The sequence below is a fragment of the Oryctolagus cuniculus genome, chromosome 1, assembly GCF_051225735.1.
Source record: "Oryctolagus cuniculus isolate XC-2025 breed Fujian yellow rabbit chromosome 1, ASM5122573v1, whole genome shotgun sequence".
NCBI lineage: Eukaryota > Metazoa > Chordata > Mammalia > Lagomorpha > Leporidae > Oryctolagus > Oryctolagus cuniculus.
Genome location: NC_142867.1, coordinates 53,749,279 through 53,774,852, shown reverse-complemented (window position 1 = coordinate 53,774,852; position 25,574 = coordinate 53,749,279). Strand labels below are relative to the sequence as shown.

Below are 25,574 nucleotides of genomic sequence, written 5' to 3'. Positions count from 1 at the left end.
AACCAACCTGCCCCAGGTCCAGCTGCTTGTCTCCCTCTTCCCTACAGAATCCAGTCTGTGTCCCACCTTGATGAATGGCTCTGCCCCAACACGGGCCACTGCTCAGTCGTGGGTTTACTCTTCTCCCTCACTCCGCTAGTTGCAAGTCCTGATAACTCCTGCATAGAATGGGCCAAATCCATCCATTGGCTCAACACATTAGTAGGTGACGCACTTGGCAAAGTGCCTGGTGCCCTAAGTGCCAGGCAGGTGTTAGCTCTCACCGTGGCTCTCAGCCACACTGGGGCCACCATCGCTCAGAACCTTCTCCCTTTTCTTAGCTTTTTTGGCTCCAAACTCCTTTTCTCTGGGTTATGCTGCTGCCTGCCTTGGGTGTGCTCAAAGGACTTCCAGATCTACTTCACTAGTTATCTCAACACTTAAATGAACCCCTATGACACAAGTCACATTTTTTAAGTGTTTTCATTTTGGATTAATTTTCGGCTTCTTATGGCGTTGCAAACGTAGAGCAGAGGTACCCACATGTCCTTCACCCCACACCCTCTGACAGTCACAACTTAGCGATAACACAAGTGGCGAACCCTAGCATGATGCGTACTTAAACCAGAGGGCCCATATGGAGTTCATCAGTGATTAATGTGTCCCGCCGTGGCTCTGGGATCTAATCTCCGGTCCCACAGTGCATTTGGTTGTCCAGTTTCCTCACATGCCTCTGGCCTGCAGCCCTGTCAGTCTTTCTAAGGATTTCATGGCCTTGGCAGTCAGCAGAGCCCGGGCTGGTGATTTTGTTGGAGGGCCCTCCACGTGGGTTTGTCTGACATTGCCCGTGATCAGGTGAAGGCCACAGCAGTGCTGTGGCTTGGACCGGGGAGCAGAGGCTATCGCCACTGGTGTGTTAGGTAAGGTATGACTGGTCACTGGTCATGTCAACTCACGTCATCTCTCAGATTTTGTCGTCGTACAGTTACTATTGGGATGAGACACTTTGAAATCCTGCAAATATCCTATTTCATCTTCAACTTCTCCCGTCATTCTGGCGTCCCTTGGTGGCATGTGGTTTTCCAGTGGTGATTTTCCTGTTTATTCCTTCTGTATTCATTCATCTGCGTTCTGAAAGGAAGAGGTGTCTTGTCGCTCCACGTTATTTTTTCAGTTACGTATATAGAACTGACATGAGGGTGTTTATTTTGTACTTTGAGTTCTAGCTAGTACTGCCCTTGGTCACTTCTTGCTCCTATAGTCCTAGCTGACCGGTTGGCTCCTGCAGGCTTTCACGGCGCCACCCCAGGTTGTTTGCTTAGCACTTCCTTTCTTTCTGCCGTCGGAAGCTGCTCTAGGTTCCACTTGCACGTCCCATGTTCTGATCCAGAATCAACCACTTCCCTACGGAAGCCCTGGCTTCTTTGATTATAGACTCGTGTATAGATGTCAAGGTCTGGGCACATTGGAGAGTGTTTTTCACTTGCTGTCTGTGGCATAAATACACAAACATCTGAACCAAGATACAGTGCTGTGAGCAGGTGGTACGGAGATGAAGCCGGCACGATCGTCTCCGAAAGTCTAGCTTAATACTGAGTTAGCTGGGTGTGGAGAGTGGGAGAGAACAGGGCTTGAGGGTAGTAAGTGACAGGGAGATGCTGATGCTTCCAAGACAATGACAATGGCGTGGGGGCCTCTGGTAGTCCAGGCGCATATGCGTCCCGGACACCAGCCTAAGGATGCGGCATCCAGGAGACCATGTCAGTGACGTCACCCAGCAACCACTCAGGACCTAGAAGTAGAAGTGAGCAGGACACAGAGGCGGGGGCTCCTGGCAGAGGGCAGTGGGTGCCATTGCTGTGCTGGAAGGCTGAACAGGTGAACTCGCCTGAGATGACAACAAGCGGGCTCAGCTGAAAAGAGGCAGCAGCGTGCTCTGATCGGGAGCTCTGTGGGGAGCAGCCACCTGCCTGGGTCACCCCTCTGCGGCCAGGTGCTCCTGACCAGCCTGCTGGAGAGCAGCCCTTCCTGCAGGAGAGTCCCCGGCACTTCCGGTCGGTTCTCTTGGAACTGCGGCTCTCCACTGCCTTCTGAGCTGCCCCATCGCTGCTTGTCTCTGGATCCTCCCACTTGCTCTGGCCACAAGATCTTAGTTTCAGTCTTCAAAACAGATGCTGACACAGGGGTCTCGGGTGGGGAGGGTTTGTGCTGCAGGCAGTCTTAGGAACTACTGCTAACCAAGTCAGGGGAATGCAAGAGGGCAGAGAGAGATACAGAGTGATGCCACGGAAGCCTGCGTCTCTAACAAAGCCAGCTCCGGGCCCTCTGAGAAACCAGGTGGTGGGCCCCAGAGTCACCAGAGGCCTGCCCCTCTATCCTGTAGCTTCCCTGGCGTTGTGGTCGAGGGTTGGCCCTGCAGGACACACAGGCCTCCTGGTCATACTCCTGTGGTGGCAGAGATGTGCTGGACAGAGAAGGGCTCAGGACCAGGGGCGGGAACCAGCAGTGTGCTAGGGGCTGTCTGTGGTACCGGCAAATGCAGGTGGACCAGGGAGCTCTGGGAAGGGGCATCCTCTCCGCCCTGAGAGACCAGACCGGAAGGTCCAACAGCCTCTGCTGCGGGGCCGCTCCTCCTGATGCTGGCCATCTCTCGGGGCTGGTGTCGCTGCCAGGAAACATCAGACAGTGCCCACCCCCTCCTCTCTCAAGGGGGTAGCTCCAGCCCTTCCCAGACCTCAGGCCAAAAGCTGCCAGGGCCCAGAACGAGGAGGAAGCTCCTCCCTGCCCCATTTCTTGTCCAGGGTTACTCACTTCCTGGGGTGGGCGGGAGTTAAAGCAGGCAACAGCCTAGTTCCCTGGAAGGGCCTCTTAACCTCATGGCACCAACGAGGAGGCCACTGCGGGGACTGAGTTGGGACACCTACCCCCAGGGCATCCACTGTGCACTCAAGTCCTTGGTCAGTGGCCACATTTGCATCCCCGGCACCCAAGCAGTAAACTGAGCGAGAGAGACAGGAGATAAGTGATTCCAGGAAAATGCCTGCGCGTCATTCATCACTCCATTTGAACATGAGCCACTGCCTGTTTCTCATTGAGGTTTCCTGGCGTGGGGTGGTTCTTTGAGTTTCTTTATGGTGTGTTTTATGCAACTGATCCTTATCTTTGAACTTGTGTGTGTACTGGAGATAGAGAAGCCCTGCCTTCTTTAAGGGATGACATTCCCAAGTTCATTCATTCTGTCTCTCGCAATAACACAGGCCCGAAGCGGGAGACGGGACAGCTGCTTCTAGCTCGGGACCAAGAAGGGTCCCTTGGGCGTGAGTTTTTTTTTTTTTTTTTTAAGGCAGAGTAACAGGGAGAAACAGAGAGAGAGGGAGGTCTTCTGTCCATTGGTTCACTTCCCAAATGGCTGCAGCTGCTGGGGCTGGGCCAGGCCAATGCTAGGAGCCTGGAACTCCATCTGGGTGTCCTGTGTGGATGGCAGCGGCCACATTCCGCTGCTTTCCCAGGTGCATTAGGATTGGAAGTGGAGTAGCCAGGACTCAAACTGGTGTTCTGATGTGGTATGCCTGCATTGCCACCGCGCCCATGCTGCTTCCATGGGCATAAAATTTCTGTAGGAGGAGTTTGTTTTGTGTTGGATGTATGTGGGTAAAAGGAGTTCTTTTTCTCTGATAAATCCTGAGGGATGCATTTGATCCTAACCCAATCAAATAATAGTCCCTAAGCAAAAGCCATCTGGTTTGCTATATGCTAACTGCTGTGACATAAGTATGCTGCAGCGCTGACTTTGGGCACCTCCCAACCTAGCAGCACACAGCGTTGTGAGAGACCAGGTAGGAGCCAGGGGAAGGTTGCATTCTGAACGAGGCCTCCTGGAGGGAGCAGACTCCCAGCCAGGTGAGCAGAAGAGCCTTCCAGCTCACACAGCAAAGGCCTGGCTGCCGGGCCCCTACTGCCTTCTCCGTGAGTGGAGACCAGGAACATGTGAGGAGGTGGTCCTCAGGACTCGATGGGTGGCGTGGTGGCTAACCAAGACGATGAGGCCCAGCACCCAGGCCTTGGTTTCTAACACCATTCTCTGAAAAATGGCTATTTCTAGGACTGTGGCAGGAAATGCAGAAAATGAGCCTTGGGTCTCGAAGCTGCCATCTGGGGGCACTGGCCTCCAATAATGGAGTGCCAGTTTGAGTCCCAGCTACTCTGCTTCTGATCCAGCTCCCTGCTGATGCGCCTGGGAAGGCAGCAGAGGGTGGCCCAAGTCCTTGAGTCCCTGTCACCCATGTGGGAGACCCAGATGGAGTCCCAGGCTCCTGGCTTGGGCCTGGCCCAGACCTAGCTGTTGCAGGCATTTGGGGAGTGAGCCAGTGGATGAAAGGTCCTCTCTCTCCTCTCTCTCTCCTTTTCAAATAAATAAATATTTTTTAAAAGTACATATGTGAGGGTGCTTCAGAAAGTTCATGGAAAATGCATATTATGGAATAAAAAGAAACTAGGCCTACATTTCAAAGTTTTTCTGCTCCAAGTTAAGTTTAATTCTCTTTTGCCGTGAACTTGTTGAAGTGCCCCAGGTATACACGGTCATATGTTGAAAGTGTCCAGGAACAACCTGAAAGAGCTCCTGATGTCCAAAGCTGGAATTATTTGTGCAAGAAAAAAATTAGGGCAGGTTACAAATATACTGGAACAAAACCTCAACTCTTCCTTACAGAAGAATTCCACATAATTTACGTAGATGCAACCCCATCCAGGACCTACAAGGTACTACCCCTCGAGTGGGCTCAGTGTCTGACTTCTGAATGTTGGAAGGTGGGTGGGAGGGGGAAGCTATGATGAAAATCTGCTTCACCCCTGTGATCGTCCTCACGAAACCCAGAACCCCAGTCTACCCAGGAGGAACACACAGCTCTCCCAACCAGCACTTCCGCACACCGTCAAAGCCATGGAAAATAAGGGAAGTCTGGGAAACTGTCAGCCAACAGAGGAAACGAGCAGCATGAGGAATGGGTGTCGTTTCCTGGCAGGAGCAGGACACTGGGCCAAGACTAGGGAACGCGAATCCACTATGGAGCTCCGGTACAGAATGTAGTATGACAGGTGCACCATAGTCGTGTGGATGTCAACAACAGGGTGTGAGCTCAGGGTATGCAGACACTGTTATCTGTCTTTGCAGCTTTTCTCTGTATGAAAACCATTGTGAAAGAAACTGCCCTGGCCCTGGCCCTGGCCCCTGCCCTGCCCTGCCCTGCCCTGCCAGGATCTTGAACCTGGAGTTTGAGACTTGATTGAACAGTGGCACATGTTGACGACTTATGAGCAAAGCAGTAATGATCAGTAATGAGACTTTGGCAGGATGAGCTGGGAGCAGACAGGGCGGGGGCTTAGCGGCAGTGAGGGAAGCTCCAGCCAGCATCTCCACGCAGGGCGAGAAAACGTGCCCTGTCTTTGCAGTGGAGAGGTCTCGGTGGACAGCACTGTTCACTGTTCCTGCTGGAAGAGCCCTCGAGTCTGGGACTGCTGAAGATGAGTGTGTGCTGTTGCACTTGGAGGGGCATTTTGGGATACTGCGAGAATCAGCCCTGGCTGTGTGGGCGTCTGGGGAATAAACCAGCAGGTGGGAGATCTCCCCCACCCTATCTACGTAAGTAAACAGTTTAGAGGAGGAGGAAAGGAGAGTGGATCAGAGACCTTTGGCTAAATCCGCGTTCTCAGAAGAGCACTACTTTGAGTGAGTTAACTAGAAGATCTTGACTCTCAGAGAGAGACAGGAAGAATAAATCACCTCAGCTTTGCATGTGAACAGAAAAAGAAAAAAAGTCCGTCCCTGATTATTCCTTGTTCACGCAGATTCAGAGCAAGGACATCAAAGGTCCAATCTTTTTTTCTATTTTTGACAGGCAGAGTTAGAGAGAGAGAGAGAGACAGCTTCCTTTTTCCATTGGTTCACCCCCCAAGTGGCTGCTACGGCTGGCACTGCGCCGATCTGAAGCCAGGTGCTTCTCCTGGTCTCCCATGCAGGTGCAGGGCCCAAGCACTTGGACCATCCTCCACTGCACTCCCTGGCCACAGCAGAGAGCTGGACTGGAAGAAGAGCTACCGGGACAGAGCCAGCGCCTCAACCGGGACTAGAACCCTGGGTGCCGGCGCCACAGGCAGAGGATTAGCCTAGTGAGCCACGGTGCCGGCCAAAGGTCCAGTCTTAAAAGTTTAGTTAGAAGCTGTCCTAGGTTACTCAATCACAGGCAGAAGCAAACGTGTCCTTCCTTTAAAGAGAACTGGACTCTAAAGCCAGCCACAAAGCTTTCCCAGATCCAGAGCTCCAAGGAATATGAACTGAAAATCAGAAATGACCAAAGATGAAAGTATGAAGCCACTGTGAACATTGTTAACTGAAGCAGTAGGGGGCCGGTGCTCTGGTGTAGCGGGTAAAGCTGCTGCCTGCAGTGCCGGCATCCCATATGGGCGCCGGTTCAAGTCCCAGGTACTCCACTTCTGATCCAGCTCTCTGCTATTGCCTGGGAAAGCAATAGAAGATGGCCCAAGTCCTTGGGCCCCTGCACCGGCATGGGAGACCCGGAAGAAGCTCCTGGCTCCTGGCTTTAGGTTGGCACAGCTCCACCCATTGCTGCCAGCTGGAGAGTGAACCATTGGATGGAAGACCTACCCCTCTCCGCCTCTCCCTCTCCTCCTCTCCTCCTCTCCTCCTCTCCTCTCACTGTGTAACTCTGACTTTCAAATAAATAACAGAAGGAGTAACTTCTATAAACATTAACTATAAACTATAAACATTAGAAACTTCAGTTAAATATAAAGTAAGATGCTTATTATGCCTATGTAAATATTTTTCATGATTCTCAAAAGATAAAGATAAAAGAACAAAAAAACTACCCAAATTGGACAGATAGATATGAAAGAGAAGAAAATAGAGCTTCTAGAAATAAAAAAATCTACACTAAATGAGACCCCTCCATGAGTTAGCACTGGACAAGGTGTTAATGAACTGGAAGAAAGCAATGAAGAGACTACACAGGATGCAGGATGGAGTGCAAAATCAGAATCAGAATGAAAAACAGAGATGATCCTAAGAAGATCCAACATACGGCTAATTGAAATGCTAGGAGGAGATGAAAAAGAGAATGAAGTACAGTAGATATCTAAAAACATAGTGAACGGATAGAAGACATGAATCAAATTCAGGAAGCTCCGTGAATCATGAACAAGATAAACTGAGAAATGTATACCTGCACACTTCATAAGGAAACCTAACAACACTGATGTCAAATTATTAAAAGCAGAGAGAAAAGATTATTTATACAGGAACAATAGACTGAAAGCTGTCTTTGCCCAGGAGAAATACAAGCCAAAAGTTATTGAAGTGATAGCTTCAAAAGGCTGAAAATATTGTCAACTTATATGTTCATGCCAGCAAAAAAACTTTCCATCAAAAAGTGTGGAGAAAATAATAACTTTTCAACAAATAGAGAGATTTTACTACCAACAAACTCTCACTGAAGGAATTTCTAAGGAATGCATAATAGAAAGCAGGAAAACAAACCCAAAGGAAAGATCTGAAATGCAATAATAAAAAAAAAATAGTGAGCAAAGATCGCTTAACTTTAGGAATTAAGGTAGAGCAGAATCCCATGTAACTATAGTACATACGTCATAAAGTATGTGATTGGATTCCAAGTGTGCTGAGACCATCATATTGTTTATTCTTTGGGTAAAGATTCTAATTAACTTAGGACTTTAGGACTTTATTAAGCTCAACATGCATAAATTTTCTATGGTTGCCACTAAAATAATAGAAACAGATTGTGTAACCTCCCTCCTAATAATGGGGTAAAGAGGAAGTGACAGGGAATAAAAGCCTTAATTTAAAAGTCAAGTATGGAAAGAGAGAAATGATTTGAAAGCAGAATAAATAGAAAGTCAAAATCAGTTGATAGAAGTGAATCCAAGTACATCGGTAAAGCCAGTCAATGTACATTGACTTTATCCATTTAGAAGAACAAAGACTATCAGACTAAAACAAAACAAAATCTTATTAAGTGCTATTTACAAGAGACAGTTTTAATAAATGAGGACAGAGGGAGGTTTGAAAGAAAAAGAGTGGAAAAAATTCCGTATACTAGCCTAACACTAATTGAAAGAAGGTTGGGGCAACTATACATCATGCAAAACAGACTTCAAGGCAAATAGCATACCATAGAAAGTTACTATACATTGAGAAGGAATTAAAATCACTAGGAGAATATAAATATTTAAAACTTATAAGTGCTTCTGTATGCCAAATATGTAAAAATTTTAAATGACAATCACTATTTCAAGAACTTGACAATTCACTAAGACTATGGCAAATTTTTAATACACTTCTCTTAATAACATTACCAAGGAATAAATTAATATAGAGAAAATTTGAATTAACCAGCTTTAATTAGTCTGCATATAGCAAATGATATACCTCCAAACTTATATATTCTCATTTTTTTCAACTGTTTGGAAAACTTAAAAAATTTGACCATGTCCATAAAACAGATCTCAACAAATTAGCATACAGGACAGATTCTCTGTGATGCAATTCAAAAATTTAACTCTCCCCATACATTTGGAAAAACAGACATTTAAGAATGCAGGAATCACTCATCCTAGAAAGAACACTTTACATCTTCAATTATTTGAAAGGTAGGGTCATTAATACAGTGTGATGAGTATATTAGGAGTTATCTTCCTATATTCAGTACATATGGCTATAATTCATTCTCTTTAAACACTGTCAGTTACAGAACTTGTAACTTAGTCATCGCAGTAAAAATACATAGCCCAGTTAAAGCCCATTGCTTCCATATTTATAATAAGGTTTCAATAAGCATCCAGTGTGTTACCAGCTATTATTGGTGGTAAAAATAGAAGCTGTTGCCTTACAGGTTTTCTTCTTAAACACAGTCATCTTACTGATCCTCTTATTAGTTCTATTATTGTTTGAGTCTTCAGCATTCCCTGGAATGCAAATAAGATAAAATACAGTCAAGTCTGCTTTGAAGCAATTATTCTCTTCTGTTGCTACCCCCTACTTCATTTTTAAGGTATTCAACCCTCAAAATTCAAGAGGTCCACTCAAATGCTTTTATAATTAAATAATTGTACTCATTGTTACTAAGGATTTAAAGATTTTTTTCAGGCTCTTAGTTCTGCTCTTGTTCTTTGTTAATTATAGGAAGCTATATGAAAATGTTCTGCTGCTTAAGTTTTATTCATGTTTTAAGTTTCATTCTTCTAGGAAACCATTTCTCACATGTTTCCATAGTTCCACAAATTATTCATAATTAGTTTAAATTTAAGTTTATGGCATCAAAGAGATAACATGTGATTGAGACAGTTTTCTCAGGTGGATTATTTTGTGAATCTTCTAGTTGTTTTTTAAGTCAGCAATTCAAATCTATTTTTGCAGAGATTTTTTTTAAGGAAACAGTGAAACATACTCAAAAAGTTGTGACCTGCAGGCAGTACAGAATTGAAGAGTGGAAGACTGAGAAGTTCTAACAGAGCTGTCATATGTATGAGGGTAGTTCAAAAGGTTTGTGGAAAATGGAGATTATGTTGCAGTTCATGCATAGATGGGTCTATAAGAAGTTTCTGGAATGGATGGGCATTTGGCACAGTGGATAAAGTTAATGCTTGGGAGATCTGTATCCCATATAGGAGCTACTAGTTTGAGTCCTGGCTATTCCACTTCCAATCCAGCTAACGAGACCCTTGGCCACATATGATGACTTGAAGTTCTTGGGTCCCTGTCCCATCCACATAGAAGACCATCTTGATGGAGTTCTGAGCTCCTGGCTGTGGCCTGGCCCAGCCCTGGGTGTTGCCGGCATCTGGGGAGTGAGCCAGCAGATGGAGGACCTATCTCTCTTCTTCCCTCTCTCTTTCTCTGCCTTTCAAATAAAAAATGAAAATATATTTTTATTTTTTAAAAAAAGTATGGAAATTGGATAATATGAAGACACTATGCATGGATTTCAATGTTTTTGCACCCAAATAAGCATCTGTTAATTCCATTTTCCACAGATTTTCTCAAGTACTGTCACTGTTCTCCAGTTCTCTTCAGACACTGAGTGTCTTAATACCAAATTCTGACACTAACTGCCCACAGTTGGCAGGCCCCTATAAGCTAAGAGGCTCAGTCCCACAAGACTGCTCCCACTTCAGATGCCAGCCACAAAGGCCAGCTTCCTATACTCCTTACCAGCTGACGGGAGATCAGGGTTCCCCAGGACCGTCTTCTCTGATTTTCCAGAACCACTCACAGAACTCGGGAAGACACACGTGTTTATTGTTTATTGTAAGTGATACAGCTGAGGAATAGCCAGGTGGAAGAGAAGCACAGGACAAGGTGTGGGAGAAGGGCTGGATCCCCCATGCTCCCTCCAGGCGCACCAGCCTCCAGCCCCTCAGCACGGTCACCAGCCTGGAAGCTCTCCAAACCTCTTTGGTTAGAGATTTTATGGAGTCGTCATTATCTAGACCCACTTAATTAAATCAGTGGCTACAGGGGATGGGCTCTGTCCCTGTCTTTGTCATCTCCCTGTAGGTGGTGGAGGGTGCTGAGAGTACCAAGCCTTTCATCAGGATTGATTCCCCTGGCAACAAGCCCCACCCCCATCCTAGGGGCTTTCCAAAAGTTGCCTCAGTAACATAAACTTGAGTGTGGTTGAAAGGGGCTTATTATGAACAACATCTTTATCACTCTGGATTTCTCTGGAGAACTAGGGACCAAAACTGAATAAGCTAAGCAGAGATGGCTCCTGTTATCCTGTCACTCAGGAAGTTACCAGGGATTTTACAACTCTGTACCATATGGGGAGTGGGGAAACCAAATGTTTATTTCTTGTTATGTCACACCAGTTTGTACAAAACAAGAATGAAATGCATAACAGTGCAAGAAAAAGCTATTGACCTAGAAAACAGACTCAAAGACCTAAGTCATTCACTCTTGAGTCCAATGCCAGCAAAAGAGGATACGTGGGAAAACGCATAGACAATGATGTAATAATGCCGCAGGGCCAGCAGAGAAGTGGCTCACATGCTGCCCCCCCACCCCCAGCCCAGCCCACTCTCAGAACAGCTCTGTCTGGCAGTCTCTCCCACCAAGCCAAGATAAAACTTGACGTATTTCTTAAGCATTCTCTACCCAATGTTCTAGTTGCACTGAAATGAAAACAACTTGCTTCTGTAGACATGGTTACATCATCCCAAAATGAGAAAAAAGGAAGGGCCTTGCCATTTTTTTCAGGACAGGACCCAAGGTGAGAAGCAGCCTGACAATGGGAAAGGCACACAAAGGTCTCCCAGGCTTAACAGTCAAGAAATAGGCGTTTTAAGTGTAGGCTGGTGAAGTCCCTGAACTTCAGAAATAAAGACTGTTAAGTTGAAGCAACTAAAAAGAGAGAGAATGTTTCAGGGCATTACAAATAAAAATGGCCCAGATCACCCTGCCAAGGTGCTGGAATGAAGTCCTGGGTCCAAGGAACCGGCAAGCTCCTCTTCAAAGAACTCCCCACGGCCTATCTGACTTAAATTAGCTAGTGTTACCTAACAGAATACAGCTTGGAAGCGCTAGGTGAGTGGAACCACTGGTACGAAGGCGCATTTGTGTGCATGCCCTCCCTTAAAACAACGTTTGGATGGAGGCATGAGGAGCAGATTAGGTGAGCCTAGTGTGTTCCATCCTGGAGCGCACATTTGTTTTGTTCTTCATGATAGATTAAAATACAAGTTTAGATTAAGAAAATGCTTAGACTGTTTGGCCACTTCAGTAGCGAGGGGTGATGTGATTGCATAGAAGAACCCCTGATTTGAAAGCACACCCCTCAGAGAGGAAATCATTTTCACAGAACTGTTACCCAATGTTTTCTTACGGTTAGAATTTTGATTCTACACATTCTGAAGGTGCCCTGGCAGGTGATTAAGTCACAGAAGTGACCCTACTGTGAAGAACCATGACCAGGTTCACCCACATCCAGACACTGGTAGCTCCTGTTTCTTCTTATCTGACTGGCAGCAAGTGTAGGGTAACATTGATTTTAAGACACAGCCTGGAAAAAAAATGGTAGGGGCCGGCACCATGGCTCACTAGGCTAATCCTCCGCCTGCGGCGCCGGCACCCAGGGTTCTAGTCCTTTTTGGGGCTTCGGATTCTGTCCTGGTTGCTCCTCTTCCAGGCCAGCTCTCTGCTGTGGCCCGGGAGTGCAGTGGAGGATGGCCCAAGTGCTTGGGCCCTGCACCCGCATGGAGACCAGGAGGAGGCACCTGGCTCCTGGCCGTAGCAGCTACTTGGGGGGTGAACCAATGGAAGGAAGACCTTTCTCTCTGTCTCTTTCTCTCACTGTCTAACTCTGCCTGTCAAAAAAAAAAAAAAAAAAAGCCTGAATTTAGGGTCATGCATGCCTTTCAACTGAAGAAATGTGACACATAAAATAAGTTGCCTTCCCAAGGGCTTTTTTTTTTTTTTTTTTTTTTTTTGACAGAGTTAGAGAGAAAGAAAGAAAGGTGTCTTCCTTTTTATGTTGGTTCACCCCACAAATGGCCAGGAGCCAGGTGCTTCTCCTGGTCTCCCATGGGGTGCAGGGCCCAAGCACTTGGGCTATTCTCCACTGCACTCCCTGGCCACAGCAGAGAGCTGGCCTGGAAGAGGGGCAACCAGGACAGAATCTGAAGCCCCAACTGGGACTAGAACCCGGTGTGCCGGCGCCGCAGGCAGAGGATTAGCCTAGTGAGCTGTGGTGCCGGCCTTCCCAATGGCTTTAAAAGAAGTTGCTTAAGGAAGGCAAATGTGTGATTGTATGTGCCGCAAAACAAGGGCTTTCAGTGGGCTCAGAGAAAAATGAGCTAACAGCGCACAGTTTCCATGAACTTGTCGAAGCCCCTCGTATCGTACTAAAGGTCTGGACAGGATGCCTTGGAAAAGGACGTGACTGACACCCACGGGAAAGCAGAGAAGGCTTGCCGGTCGGCACGGACATGCCCGTGGAACTGGCAGAGTGGCAGAAACAGTTCAAATACAACAGGTTCACCTAAAAGTCCACTTCTGCAGTCCCGGGACCTTCAACTTGGGGATTCGAGGCACAGTCAAAAGGCTTTCCCATTACTGATGCCACCATCAGCTGGGAAGGGCATGGCAGTGGCCTTCCCCTGATGAGCGTTCAGTACAGCCCATGTCTGTGGGTTCTACCTCCACAGATCCAACAGACTTCAACAGACTGCAGGCTGAAACACGTACAGGAGCTGTACTGAACATGCACAGTGTACTTTGTAGTCATTATTTCCTAAACAATACAGTGTATCCACCACCTGTATAGCACTTGCATTGTATTAAGTATTATACATAAAGTAGAAATTATTTAAAGTGTACAGGAGGGCCGGCACTGCGGCTCACTAGGCTAATCCTCCGCCTAGCGGTGCCGGCACACCAGGTTCTAGTCCCGGTCGGGGCGCCGGATTCTGTCCTGGTTGCCCCTCTTCCAGGCCAGCTCTCTGCTGTGGCCAGGGAGTGCAGTGGAGGATGGCCCAAGTGCTTGGGCCCTGCACCCCATGGGAGACCAGGAGAAGCACCTGGCTCCTGGCTCCTGCCATCGGATCAGCGCGGTGCGCCGGCCGCAGCGCGCCGGCCGCGGCGGCCATTGGAGGGTGAACCAACGGCAAAGGAAGACCTTTCTCTCTGTCTCTCTCTCTCACTGTCCACTCTGCCTGTCAAAATAAATAAATAAATAAAGTGTACAGGAGGATATGCACAAGTCATATAATTTGTGTGTGCGCATGGGAGACTCGGGCATCTGTGAATTCCGGTATCCTGGAAGGGCTCCGGAACCTCTCCACTGTGGATACCGAGGGAGCACTGTGCATGTGTGTAGAAGGCGTGCGTGCCTGCATGTGAGCATAAACAAGTGAGTGAATGCAGGAGTCGGGGTTGTCTGTGCCCCAGCGCAACAGCTGTTCTCTTTCCTCTGTCATCCCAGAGAAACTCGAGAGCGAGAAGCTAAATGTCGCCGAGGTCACCCAGTCAGAGATTGCGCAGAAGCAGAAGCTGCAGACGGTCCTGGAGAAGATCAACGAGACCCTGAAGCTTCCTCCCAGGAGCATCAAGTGGAACGTGGACTGTGAGTGGCACGTGGGGAGCTGTGGCTTGGCGCCGTGGGATCATGTGCGTGATCTCACGGGCGGCTGCACACTCGTTGATCGCGCTAGATGCACCCTTCCTTGGAATTTGTCACATATATCCTTGGAGCCAAATGTCAAAATCCTGTGACCCCTTTCTATAAAAAGCTTTCCGTAGAAACTTCGTGTGAGATGGGCGGGGAAAGGAAGCTGACGCTCACTGAGCGGCCTCTGAGAGCCAGCACTGCAAGGCCCGGGGCGAAGTGGCTTCGGGAAGCGGAGGCCCCCATGTCCACACAGCTGGGAGGCAGGGAGCAAGGACCCTGCCTGGCCCACACCCACACTCTTCCACTCCCTCTGCGTTTTCTGGAAGGAGCAAAGATGCAGCTGAGAGCGCAGCCACCTTCTCACAGCGTGCACAGCTCAAGGGTCTCAGAGCATAAACCACTCATGCTCTTGCTGCCTCTGCCTCAGTGGCCGGGAGTCCAAGATGGGCTCGGCATTAGATCCCTGGTCTAAGTGGATCCAGTAGAGACACAGAGACACTGTATTTCCCACTAGAGGGAAAAATTTGTTTTGTTCTTTGCAATAGATAAAAACACAAATTTAGATTAATAGTTGATAGCCCTGTGTTTTAAGGCTTAAATGCTCTATTGCACTCCTTAACTTAAATTGAACAATTCCCTGCCAAATAAAGTAGGGGGGCTGGGAGGAAAAGTGGGGAGATCTTCCCCTCTAGACTTAGAGACCCGGTGGCTGCTGTCTGCACTCTCTCAAGCAGGTTTCTAACATCTGACATTGGGGCCAAGACGCCAAGTACCTCCTTCAGCATAATTACACCTTTGTGTGCACGGTGGGTGGCGTGATGAGCTGCTTCACACAGTGCCCAGTGCTGGGAACAGAACATTCTCTGCCAGGTAGACGGAGGCACCTGAGGGCTGAGGGAGGAGGAGGCGAGGTCACCACCCTGGGCCCTGAGTGCTGTCTTGGAGAGGGGCTTTATCTCCTCCTGTGCCGGGGAGAGAAAGAAAGAGGCCCATCAGGAGCTGGGGACATGTGCCTGCGTTTTGCAGGTGGACAGTAGTCCTGTGCCTTTGGTCCGTGCCCCAAGGAAGAGCCCTGCTCAAGTGTCCTTTGATCCCAGGTACTCAGGCCAATGAATGTGGACCTTCTCTTTGAACCTCCAAAAAACAGAACACAGCGCAACCCCCTGTTTAACTTAACACTGGGCAAGGCTGAGATAGAAGACGGAATTTTTTAAAAAGTCCAATCAGGAATATTGTTGTCAGTGGCTCTCAATGATTTGTTTGATTTATGCTTGCTTAGTGTTTATGAGAAATGTAGTTATCCATATGACTATCCCGACCTAGCTGTTTTCATTCTTTTACCATTACTGGTCAAAGCAATGCATGTTTTTACTTGGTCAAGTCATATATACTCTTATTTTGTTATTTTAATATCATACATATTTTATGTATACCATTATGATCTTTGTTGTTATAATTTTAATAATATTTACTTATTCATTTATTTGAAAGGTAGAGCTCCAATGGCTGCACAGCCAGGGCTGGGCCAGGCTGATGCTAGTAGCCAGGAATTCAATCCGGGTCCCACTACATGGGTGGCAGAGGCCCAAGCACTTGGGCCATTATCCTCTGCCTTCCCAGGTGCATTAGCAGGGAGCCGGACAGGAGCAGAGCTGCGGATTGAACCAGCATTCTGATATGGGATGCTGGCATCACAAGCAGTGGCTTCACCCACTGCACCACAATGCCAACTCCTGTCCTGATAATTTTTGATAGCTACTTTTATTTCATGGAGTAGACATCCCATAGTTAACTTAAACCCTGGGTTGCAGTTGATCTTTTTTTAGGATGTTTTCCAACCAATTGCTAAGTATCAGATAGTGGCCAGATGGGGCGGGCGCTGTGGCATAGTGGGTAAAGCCACTGCCTGCAGTGCTGGCATCCCATATGGGTGCTGGTTTGAGTCCCAGCTGCTCCACTTCCTATCCAGCTATGGCCTGGGAAAGCAGTATAAGATGGCCCAAGTCCTTGGGCCCCTGCACCCATATGGGAGACCCAGAAGAAATTTTTGGATCCGCATAGCTCTGTCCATTGCAGCCATTTGGGGAGTGAACCAGTTTATGGAAGATCTCTCTCTCTCTCTGTCTCTCTCTGTCTCTCTCTGCCTCTCCTCTCTCTGTGTAACTCTGACTTCCAAGTAAATAAATAAATCTTTAAAAAAAAAAAGAAGATAGTGGCCAGTTAAGCATCCTAGCTTATGTTTCTCTTCAGTTGTTCCACTTAAACCAAGCTCCAGAACTGAGATGAATGGAAGAGTTATCTCGTGACTGGCTCCTCGCCATGCCTCAGGGCTTCACCAGGAGCTGGGCTGTGGTTTGGTCCCTAGGGTGTGCAGCAGGCACAGCTCCAGGAGGAAGCTCCTCTCCTGTTGTCCTCCCTGGCTGCACAGCCAAGGGCACGGTGCTCCTCCAGCTCCAGACACAGGTGGCAGGGACAGGCTGATCTGGGACTTCAGGATTTCTTTTCTTTTGTTTTCTACTTCATAGCAGTAGTTTTCGTTACTGAAAATTCAGAAAAAGCAGCTAAGTTTGAAGAAACCTAAAGCTTAACATCTGACTGATGGTGCTTGTGGGATGCCTTGCACTGTTAAGAACATTTGACATATTTTCATCCTTGTAGTCCTCACTCAAACCATCTAAGAATTCTGTTATCCCCACTTTACAGACAGGGCCATCAAGACAGAGAGAGGTTAAGATACAATGAATGTAAGGTTTGTGAAGGCAGGACTTTTTGTCTTTTTACTACATACAGCAGTGAACCAAGAAGAATGACTGGCACATATTAAGCACAATGCGATTTGCAGTGGGAATCCAGGGTCACACAGCTTACCAGTGATGGGGCCAGGAATCAGCCCTGGAGAGTCTGGCTGCAGGGCCTAGGTGCTGAGTGCACACACACTGTTCCCATAAGCTGCCAGGCACTGTGAGCGTCGTGGCCTGTTCCTTCCTGTTGTGTCTGTGTGTATAATAAATGGTATGTATGATATAGTCTATACATAGAATATGTGTGTATATGTATGGAGATACGTTTTTACAAAAATGAGATCAACCCGTATAGGTTGTTTGGAAGCTGTGTATCTTTACAAATCATTAAATATCCTACATGTCACTTTTCATACTTTGTGCTATGACATTGCATGGACAGATCATAATGTATTTAACGATGGATTTGGGGTTATTCTCCATTTTTCACTAGTGTAAATACAGACTGGTGAGCTCTCTCTGCCCTTAGGCATAATTACTCCTTGAGGATAAACTCTTAGGAGAGGTATGTCAGGACCAAAGGTTCATGCATTTCTCAGGTCACAGTGCATATGGTCAGATTGCCTTGTATCTGCACGTATTGACTAGGCACCGGAAGAAGATGATGTACATCCTCTTTGCATTTCAGCTGTTCACGCCAAGAGCCTCGTGGCCATTCTGCACCTGCTGGTTGCTCTGTCTCAGTATTTCCGGGCACCGATTCGACTCCCAGACCATGTTTCCATCCAGGTGGTTGTGGTCCAGGTAAGACAGATTCTGCGGCAGACATCTGCTCCTGTGCAGGGCTGTGGTGGCCGAGTTCCTGGGACAGCTACAGCCCGTGCCTGGATTCTTAGCAGGGACGGCTGGATGAGGCTGGGTGTGTCCGGGGCCACGTGGGTGAGCTCTCTGGTGCACATTGGCATATCCCTGATGACTGTGCCGAGAATGGATGAGTGTGTGCTTGTGTCTGGGATAGCCTTATGTGGGTCGTGTGCCTGTCGTACACGTTTTGTTGGGAGGTTGTCTGTGCCATGCTTAGTTGAGTGTGTGTGCGTCATGCACTAGTATGCAGGAGGCACAGGGTATCTTGCAATCCGTGGAGAATCTCATTCTCCTAACTGTTAAACCGATGATGCACAGGTCTTGGGAGACAGGTAAGTGTGCACGCACTTGTGTGTGTGCACGCATTTGTGTGTATGCACTTGAGAAAGACCCTGAGTTGCCAAGTTCATGTGGAAGGCACTGATGCTTTTCAGCTGCCCAGAGCAGCACGGCTGGGATCTCAAGTCATCTTTTCCAGATTGTTGGATGGAATTTCCATCCACATACGGCTGTATAATTTCCACAGTGAGGGTGTGCTCTCTCTCCATGACTTTCCCACTCTGCTCCTAACCCCATTAAATACTCAAATTCAATCTTATTTTCCAACGTCTGCCCATTTAGCAAAAGGTCATCATTTTGTTTGCTTGTTTGTGCTCTTTTCCAAATAAACAAGCAGCAAGGGAGGACTCCCCACATGTTCAGGGTGATCCAGGGCTCTGGAATAAGGAACAGTACATCAGCTGTGCCAGGCCTCGGGGAGGAAAAGCTTTGAGGGCTGGCACACTTTGCCTGATCAGGCCAGTTTCCGAGCTAAAAGGACTTGGAGCTGGGCCTCAGTGATCAGATGTTAACAGCAGAGGAGGACATGATGGTGCTCCTGGGCGAGTGCCCCGTGAGAAAGTGTTTCTCCCACACCTTTGGGGTACTTAACTCTGCTGAGCATCAAGAGGGCATGATAGGAATACGACACCTTGGCTCAGCCTGCCAGGAGATAGGACCACAAATAGGAAGCCGGCAGGGCTGTCTGCAGCCCACAGACAATGCACGCGCACGTGGCGCAGACGCTGCAGGCAGCTGATGGACAGGTGCTAATTGTCCTCGCTTCCCGAGCTCTTCGCCTGTGTCAGGTCTGGTGCTCAGCATCTCATGTACACTGCGTTTGTGCGCGCTTGTGTGTCTAGCCAGCCCACAGCCTCCTGCGACAAGCGTCTTCCTCGTCACCCCAGGCCAGCTCCTGTCAGTAATCTCTGTGCCATCCATCTCGTTTTGTTTTTTGAAACTGTAAGTGGGGACTCTTCGTACTGCAGGGGAGCATGCATTTGTCAAAACCCATAGCAGGCACAACCCTGACAGTGAACTTGAGTAAAGCGATGGCTGTTGGGTGACCCTGAGGGGTCAGTGTAGGTTCCTCAGTTGTAGCAGCTGTACCACTGTTGTGGGATGTTGCTGGTGGGTGATGGTGTGTGCACACACACATTCAGCGTACATGCAGGAAATCGCTGTAGCTTTCTCTCAGCTTTGCTGTGAACCTAAAACCACTCTGAAAACATGAAGTCTGATTCTGAAAATCCTGATTTCTGGAGTAGTTTATAAAAGAGTCCTTCAGCAACTAACCTATCACTAGCATTGCAAATTGTGGAAAATTTCTTCTTGAGTAAACACAGTCATTATATTCATTTATTAGTTCTTTCCTTGCTAGTGGAGATAAATACTTCCATGCAAATTGCCATTTTGTATCTTTTGTGACAGTGCATTCTGATTCTTTGCCTGTTGGTTTATTGAACATCTTTGTATTTTTCCTATCAGCTTGGATAAATAGCTCGCTGATAGAAATAATAGAATATGCCTGTTCGGGATGGCTTCAGGCAAAAAGAAAGCTAAGATTGAAGATCTGAGCAGGCCAGAGGTGGCTCCTGTTTTTGAAACAGCGGGCCTTGTAGGCCTGCATCTCATCTCGGGCTGGCGTGATTTTGAGCTCAGTTCTAGGCTGTCAGAAGGCCACTGGCTTCATTTTTCCTGCAGGCAGCATCGTTAGCATGACAAAAGAAAGAGGACGTAAAACCTGTCCGGAGGGTATTGCAGGGTGTTTTGCTGCAGCAAGGTGTAAGATGCAGAACAGGCAGAGTTGCTGGAGACCCCTCTAGGGGACAAGGAAGGATGGAGCTGCTCGGGCTGCTGCGTGAGGGGCCGCTTAACCCTGACGTCTTTTCCGTTCTGATTTTGCCTGAAGCCGAAGATGAGGTTTCCTGTCTGTGAATGGCCTCGCCAGACAGGGACACAGATTCCCTGAGCCTGTTGTGAAAACCTTACAGGTGTGGAAATGGGGTTTGGGCAAAGTCCCGACTTAGCGTCACCCTGGCCCCTTTAAATCGTGTCCGCCTGCTTGCTTGCATTTTCACTCTGACAGTCCATCCTGCTCCATGGAGCGGAGCGCAGAGTCTGGGCCTTCTCCACCTCTGCCTTTCCCGCTGCAGCAGGCTTTTGCAAGGATGCCAGTGCCGGGGCTCTTGGGATGCTTGTGGGTTTGGGCAGGAGGCTCAGCTGAGGCACCAGTGTGCAGACGCTCCTCTGAGCACGCCTCTGAGCCTCTAGAAAGAGGAATTCACACTGAAAACTGCCTGCAGTGCCCTGACCGCTGCCAAGGGTCCGGTTCTAGCTCTGCAGGGACCTGATCGCATCGGCCTCTCCTTCATGCCCGTCAGAGGTCCTCCCAGGCCCTGAGCCCCTTCGCTTGGCTGCCCTGCCCACCTACCTCTAGACCTGTGCTCAGAGCAGCCCCTTACTCACGGCAGCCACCCCCTCTCCCGACAGCTGCCTGAGCACGCTTGTGCCGTCCTGACTCTGCCTTCTGGCCGGGCCCTTCCGCCCACTAGAATGATTTCTCTGTCTGCATCCAGCCAAATCCTGGCTGTCCTTGAAGTTCCCGCTCCCTGCAAGCTCCCCTGACCATCGCTCGCTCCGGTCCTGCATTCAGCACCTCCTCTCCGCACAGGGCTCCCCAACATTTATTCCCCACCGCACTTTTGAGAGTAAAAGTGCATCTGATTAACAATGAAGCTGGGACATGGGGCATAAACCTGGACGGTGGAGGACAGCCATCCCCTCGCACCTGCCTGTCTTCTCTTTCCTCTGAGTTCCTCACTGCCACAGCCACGCCATGTGCTCCGCAGCATTTGTTCTCGCTCGAGCGAGGCCTGTACGTAGAAGGCACAGGTGAATGTCATACAGAAGAAAGGAAGAGGTGATGGGAACGGGGTGGACAGATGACCTTTTCTCAAATAAACAGTTACCTGAGTAAGCATGCACTTAAAAAAAAAAGTTTATTTATTTGAGAGGTACAGTTACAGACAGAGGGACAGAGAGAAAGGTCTTCTATCCGCTGGTTCACCCCCTAGATGGCCGACATGGCTGGAGCCAGGAGCTTCTTTTGGGTCTCCCACACGGTTGCAGAGGCCCAAGCTCTTGGCCCAGGCCTTAGCAGCAAGTGAGATCTGAAGAAGAACAGCTGGGACTTGAACCAGTGCCGCAGGCGGAGGCTTAGCTCACTACACCACAGCACTGGCCCCAAGCATGCCTTTAAAAAGTTTGTGGGATGGGGGAAACCCAGATGAAGCTCCTGGCTGCTGACTTCAGCCTGGCCCAGCCCTGGCCATTGTGGCAGTTTGGGGAGTGAACCAGTGGGTGGAAGATTTTTCTACCTCCCACCTCACCATGTCAGCCCTTTTCTCCCCATTACCCTGCCTTTCAAATAAATAAATATTTTTTTAAAAGAAAAAGTTCATGAGAAATGGAAGTAGAAGTTTATTTTGGTATAAAAAAATTGAAATCCATAGTTTTTTTTTTTAGAATATCCATTTTCAGTGAGACTCCTTCACATGCATGAATTTCAAAACTGCACCAAAACAGACCTGTCTTTTAATTTCATTTTCCATGAACTTTTTAAAGTACTCTGATATTTCAAAGCTCCCTTGTTTATTAGGGTTTTAAAAACAAAGTCCTCTGCCTTTGTCTGGATTCTCCACATTGGCCGGGGTCCCTCCCTCCAGCCCCCAGCTCCGTGTGTTTCTCCGCTCCCCCCTGCGGACCCAGCTGGAGGGCGGGCACACCCTGGCCTTCATTTCCATTGGGTTTACTGCGGATTACTCCAGGAGGCCCAGGGTTTGCTTCCAGCAGAATGTCTTCCAATAAAGAAAGGAAAGATTCGCTATCCAAGATACAGCCTACTTGTTTGGACTAAACACTAATTGCACTCGCATGCGAATGGTAGGGTCCAGCCCCGGCAAAACAGGGCGTCTCTGCACTTCTGCCACCATCCCGCCTCTGGAACGCCAGCAACTTTGTCACTATCAGCGATGCTCAGCAGTTTGTATTTTTCTAAAGCATATTTTTCTCTTCTCCTCCCCACGCCTTTCCCCACCCCCATTTCAGAAACGAGAAGGAATCCTCCAGTCGCGGCAAATCCAAGAGGAAATAACTGGTAACACAGAGTATGTCAACACCATTGTTGCCAGCGATTCTGTAATGGAACACAGATGTTTCTCCGAAATTCATCCATTTGCTGATATTTAGTTTTCATTTATTGGGATTGCAGGAGGATTAGACTTCAGCCAATGATGATAGTTTAGCCTTTTCCATGCATTCAAAACATGTCTCTCCATGCTGAAGGTACAAACTTGGGTGGGGAAGTGGGGACCGGGAATTAGCCGTGATTGAAAAATTCTAATTTTGTGGCACTCCAGGAAAAAAAGTGTGCCTAAAGAAGCCAACCAGCATGAAATCGGCACGCCATAAACATGGGGTTGAATTTAAACGATTAACCTTCAAAAGGACATTTTTCTGCCTTTTTCTGAATCTGATTCATTTGGTCACGTGCCGTGGCCCCCAGAGCCCCCTTCTCTCTCTGAGTTGCTTGGGTGCTTTTTCCCCCATTTACTTTGAGAAATTGGGATATCTGAGTGGACCAGAGGTTAGCCATGGGGGATGGGGGTTCTGAAGCAGAAAGAGCAGGGTGGTGTAGGGGGTGCTGGGGAGGCCCTGAGCCCTGGCCCCACGCAGAGCCAGGCAGAGTCGGTTTTCAGCACTCCCTGCCCCCCTAGCTGGTCCCCTGGAAAAGAGCAGCGTAGGGACAGAGCTGGCACCGCTAAGCCAGCCCACCTTGAGTCCGAACCCAGCTCTGCCACTCACTCACCCTGTCCCCTAATCTCTGCGACCCCAGTCTCTGAAGTGGGGAGGCATTTTCCTAAGCCTGGGAGGGGTGAGGAACCAGCGGGGTGCCTGCAGCACCTCGCCGCCCCGCCCATCGCTGCCTTTGCCCATCACCTTCTGCCCTCTAGGAAGCCCCCCCCCCAGCACAGCCGTCTGTGCCACCGCCGCCACCGTACTGCGCACGCGGGGGGCTGTCAGAGGCGTGGTGCAGCCCTGCCCGAGATGCCTCGTTTATGGTCTGCAGAGACCCGGTCAGGCTCCCCATCACGCCGGGGGCCTGCGTCGGTAGCCAGTGGGTCAGGTAGGATTCCTGGCCTTAGTGCTGTGAGGAGACAGAGCCAAGCCGGCTGGGGCAGGCCAGCCAGGCAGGCGCGACATTCTTTAGGGCCCACTGTTTCACACACTGGAAGAAAAATAGACCCGAGAGGGCCAGGGAGCGGCTGTGGAATCGGGAGTGTGCGGTGTGTCTGCCTCTCAGCTGCAGGCCACGCTTTCTGCGGCCCCGCGCTGCCGTCTGCCGCAGGCATGAGCCAGGATGCCCCCTCCTAATCACGACCATGCTCACAGTGGACGAAGCAGCTTCGAGTCTGCTGAGGCCCATAACAAACAAGAAGCAGTGATTACACCCCCTAAAGCCCACAGCCCCAGGGAGTTTAAGGAAACTGTATCCCAGTTACCATGGTCCACCCAACAGTTAACTCCAAGCTAGTATACTTTTCAGTATACCACCTGCAAGTGGTCACTCAGTGGGTGATCAGTGTGTAAGTGGATGAACCAATATAATGAGAACCAAAAATGCATTGAGCAAAAAAATATACTGGGGCTTACGGTAGCATCTTGCTAGACAGTAAATGCTCATAACATCCCATTGAGGCATTTACCATTATTATCCTCATTTCAGACAGAGGAGACCTGGAACCCAGAGAGGGTCAGTGGTTTGCCCAAGGTTACGAAGCAAAAAAAAAAAAAATCAGTGGGACTTACTGCTAAGTGCTTCAGTTCGTAATACTCTGCAGTTTCTCTGCCACAAAGGGCTCCATTCCTGGCCTCTCTGAAAAAGCCTGGGCTGGGCCCATGGCAGGTGCACCATGGTGGGCATCACAGGCTGGACAAGAGAGAGACAAAGCTGGCACCCCCAGTTACAGGCCGCAGCAACCCAGGCAGGGAAACTCCACACACAGGAGTGGGTGGTGGGGAGGGGCTCGCTTGAGCTCTATCCCCAGGCACCCTGAGATTGTCTGCTGGGAGGAGTCCAGTATTCCTTCTTAACTGCAAGTCAGAATGCAATTCTATACAGTAGGAAACAGTCCTTTAACCATCACAAAACCAGGTTTTGTGCCCACCGCAGTGCACTGGGAGTGTCTGTGTAGCAGAGGGGAAAGACGGGTGATGTTGAGGAACCAGAGACAGCACAGAATAAAAGGTCAGGGGAGGGAGGCAATCTGGGCTGCTGCCTAAGGCCAGGCAGGGGCGGGGCCTGCGCAGTGGGGGCCTGGCCCCTCCCAGGGCCACAACAGCATCACTCTGACTCTCCTTTTCTTGCAGGGCTCTCTCCGGAAGGCATGGTGAGTAGCATGAGACTCTTGATCGTGGGGTCTGCAGCAGCCTGGGGACACAGCTGGCGGGGCGGGAAGGGACAGCGGCCTGGTGGGAAGAAGCCACACCACGTCTGCACCATCTCCGGGAACTGATGGGGCCATCGACTCCGTCCTGGGCTTCAGGGTGGGCCTGGCGAGGGAAGAAGTGTGTGACCCGCTGCCTCCTGCTCCTCCCGGCCCCTCCCGAGGCTGCCTTCTCCCCCTTCCCTCGTCACAGCTCTGGGTTTGCTGGAGTCCCTGACTGGCAGCCATCACCGTCAGTTTGGGGGCAGCTCAGCTTTACCCACTGGTGCATGAGTGGCAGTTCTCGGGTCCCGAAGCCCCAGGCTCATCCTGCGGACTCCTCCCTCCTCAGGTGCCCTGCACTTCATCACCGCTTACTTCTGAGAACCCACAGGGAGCAGGGCTGGGCGGTGGGCAGAATTTTGCAATTGATCGTTTGTGCAGAACACGGCACACGTCAGCACACGCACGTCCCTTGCTGGGGGAAGCCTCCTAGTGGATGACACTTGTTGAAGAGGAAACGAAAGCCCAAAGAGGGGTCCACTTTCCATCCAAAGGCTCCTGCACCCCAGTCCTCTCGTCTATGCCCCTCTGCCAGGTTGTCTGTCTTGGGTGTTGTGTTTTGGAAAATTGGGGGCTGAATACGGTTGAATATAGTCTACCTCCGTAATGCTTCAGAATCAGAGGCTAGACTGACTGAGGATAGGATGGGACACAAATAGTAAAGAGAAGTGAATAGTTCCACACCCAGCTATCTGAGCGAGGCTCAGCTAACCCGACCCCAGCCTGAAAAAGGGCTGACCCGTGTTCACATGAGCATACGTAGACACATACATGTACACACACACACAGGCCCCGAGGGTCAGACTCAGCCCCCATCCCAGATTCTGAGTTCCTACACAACCTACAACCCAAAAACTTCCCCGTCATGTGCTCACCACACAGGCTGCTGCCTGCCGGGGACGTGTTCTGTGTGCTCCTCC

At 49.1% G+C, this 25,574-nt stretch overlaps 1 protein-coding gene across 3 annotated transcripts in view; it reads left to right on the top strand.

The window, feature by feature from the left end:
* PARVA (parvin alpha) overlaps positions 1 to 25,574 on the top strand; it is a 167,573-nt gene that overhangs the window by 123,266 nt on the left and 18,733 nt on the right. For all 3 annotated transcript variants that reach the window (XM_051824848.3, XM_089328652.1, XM_051824857.3), the window contains exons 5-8: positions 13,995 to 14,135; positions 17,610 to 17,725; positions 22,214 to 22,272; positions 24,536 to 24,555. In XM_051824848.3, coding sequence (XP_051680808.1) covers positions 13,995 to 14,135; positions 17,610 to 17,725; positions 22,214 to 22,272; positions 24,536 to 24,555 — 336 coding nt within the window. The remainder of the gene's footprint in view (positions 1 to 13,994; positions 14,136 to 17,609; positions 17,726 to 22,213; positions 22,273 to 24,535; positions 24,556 to 25,574) is intronic.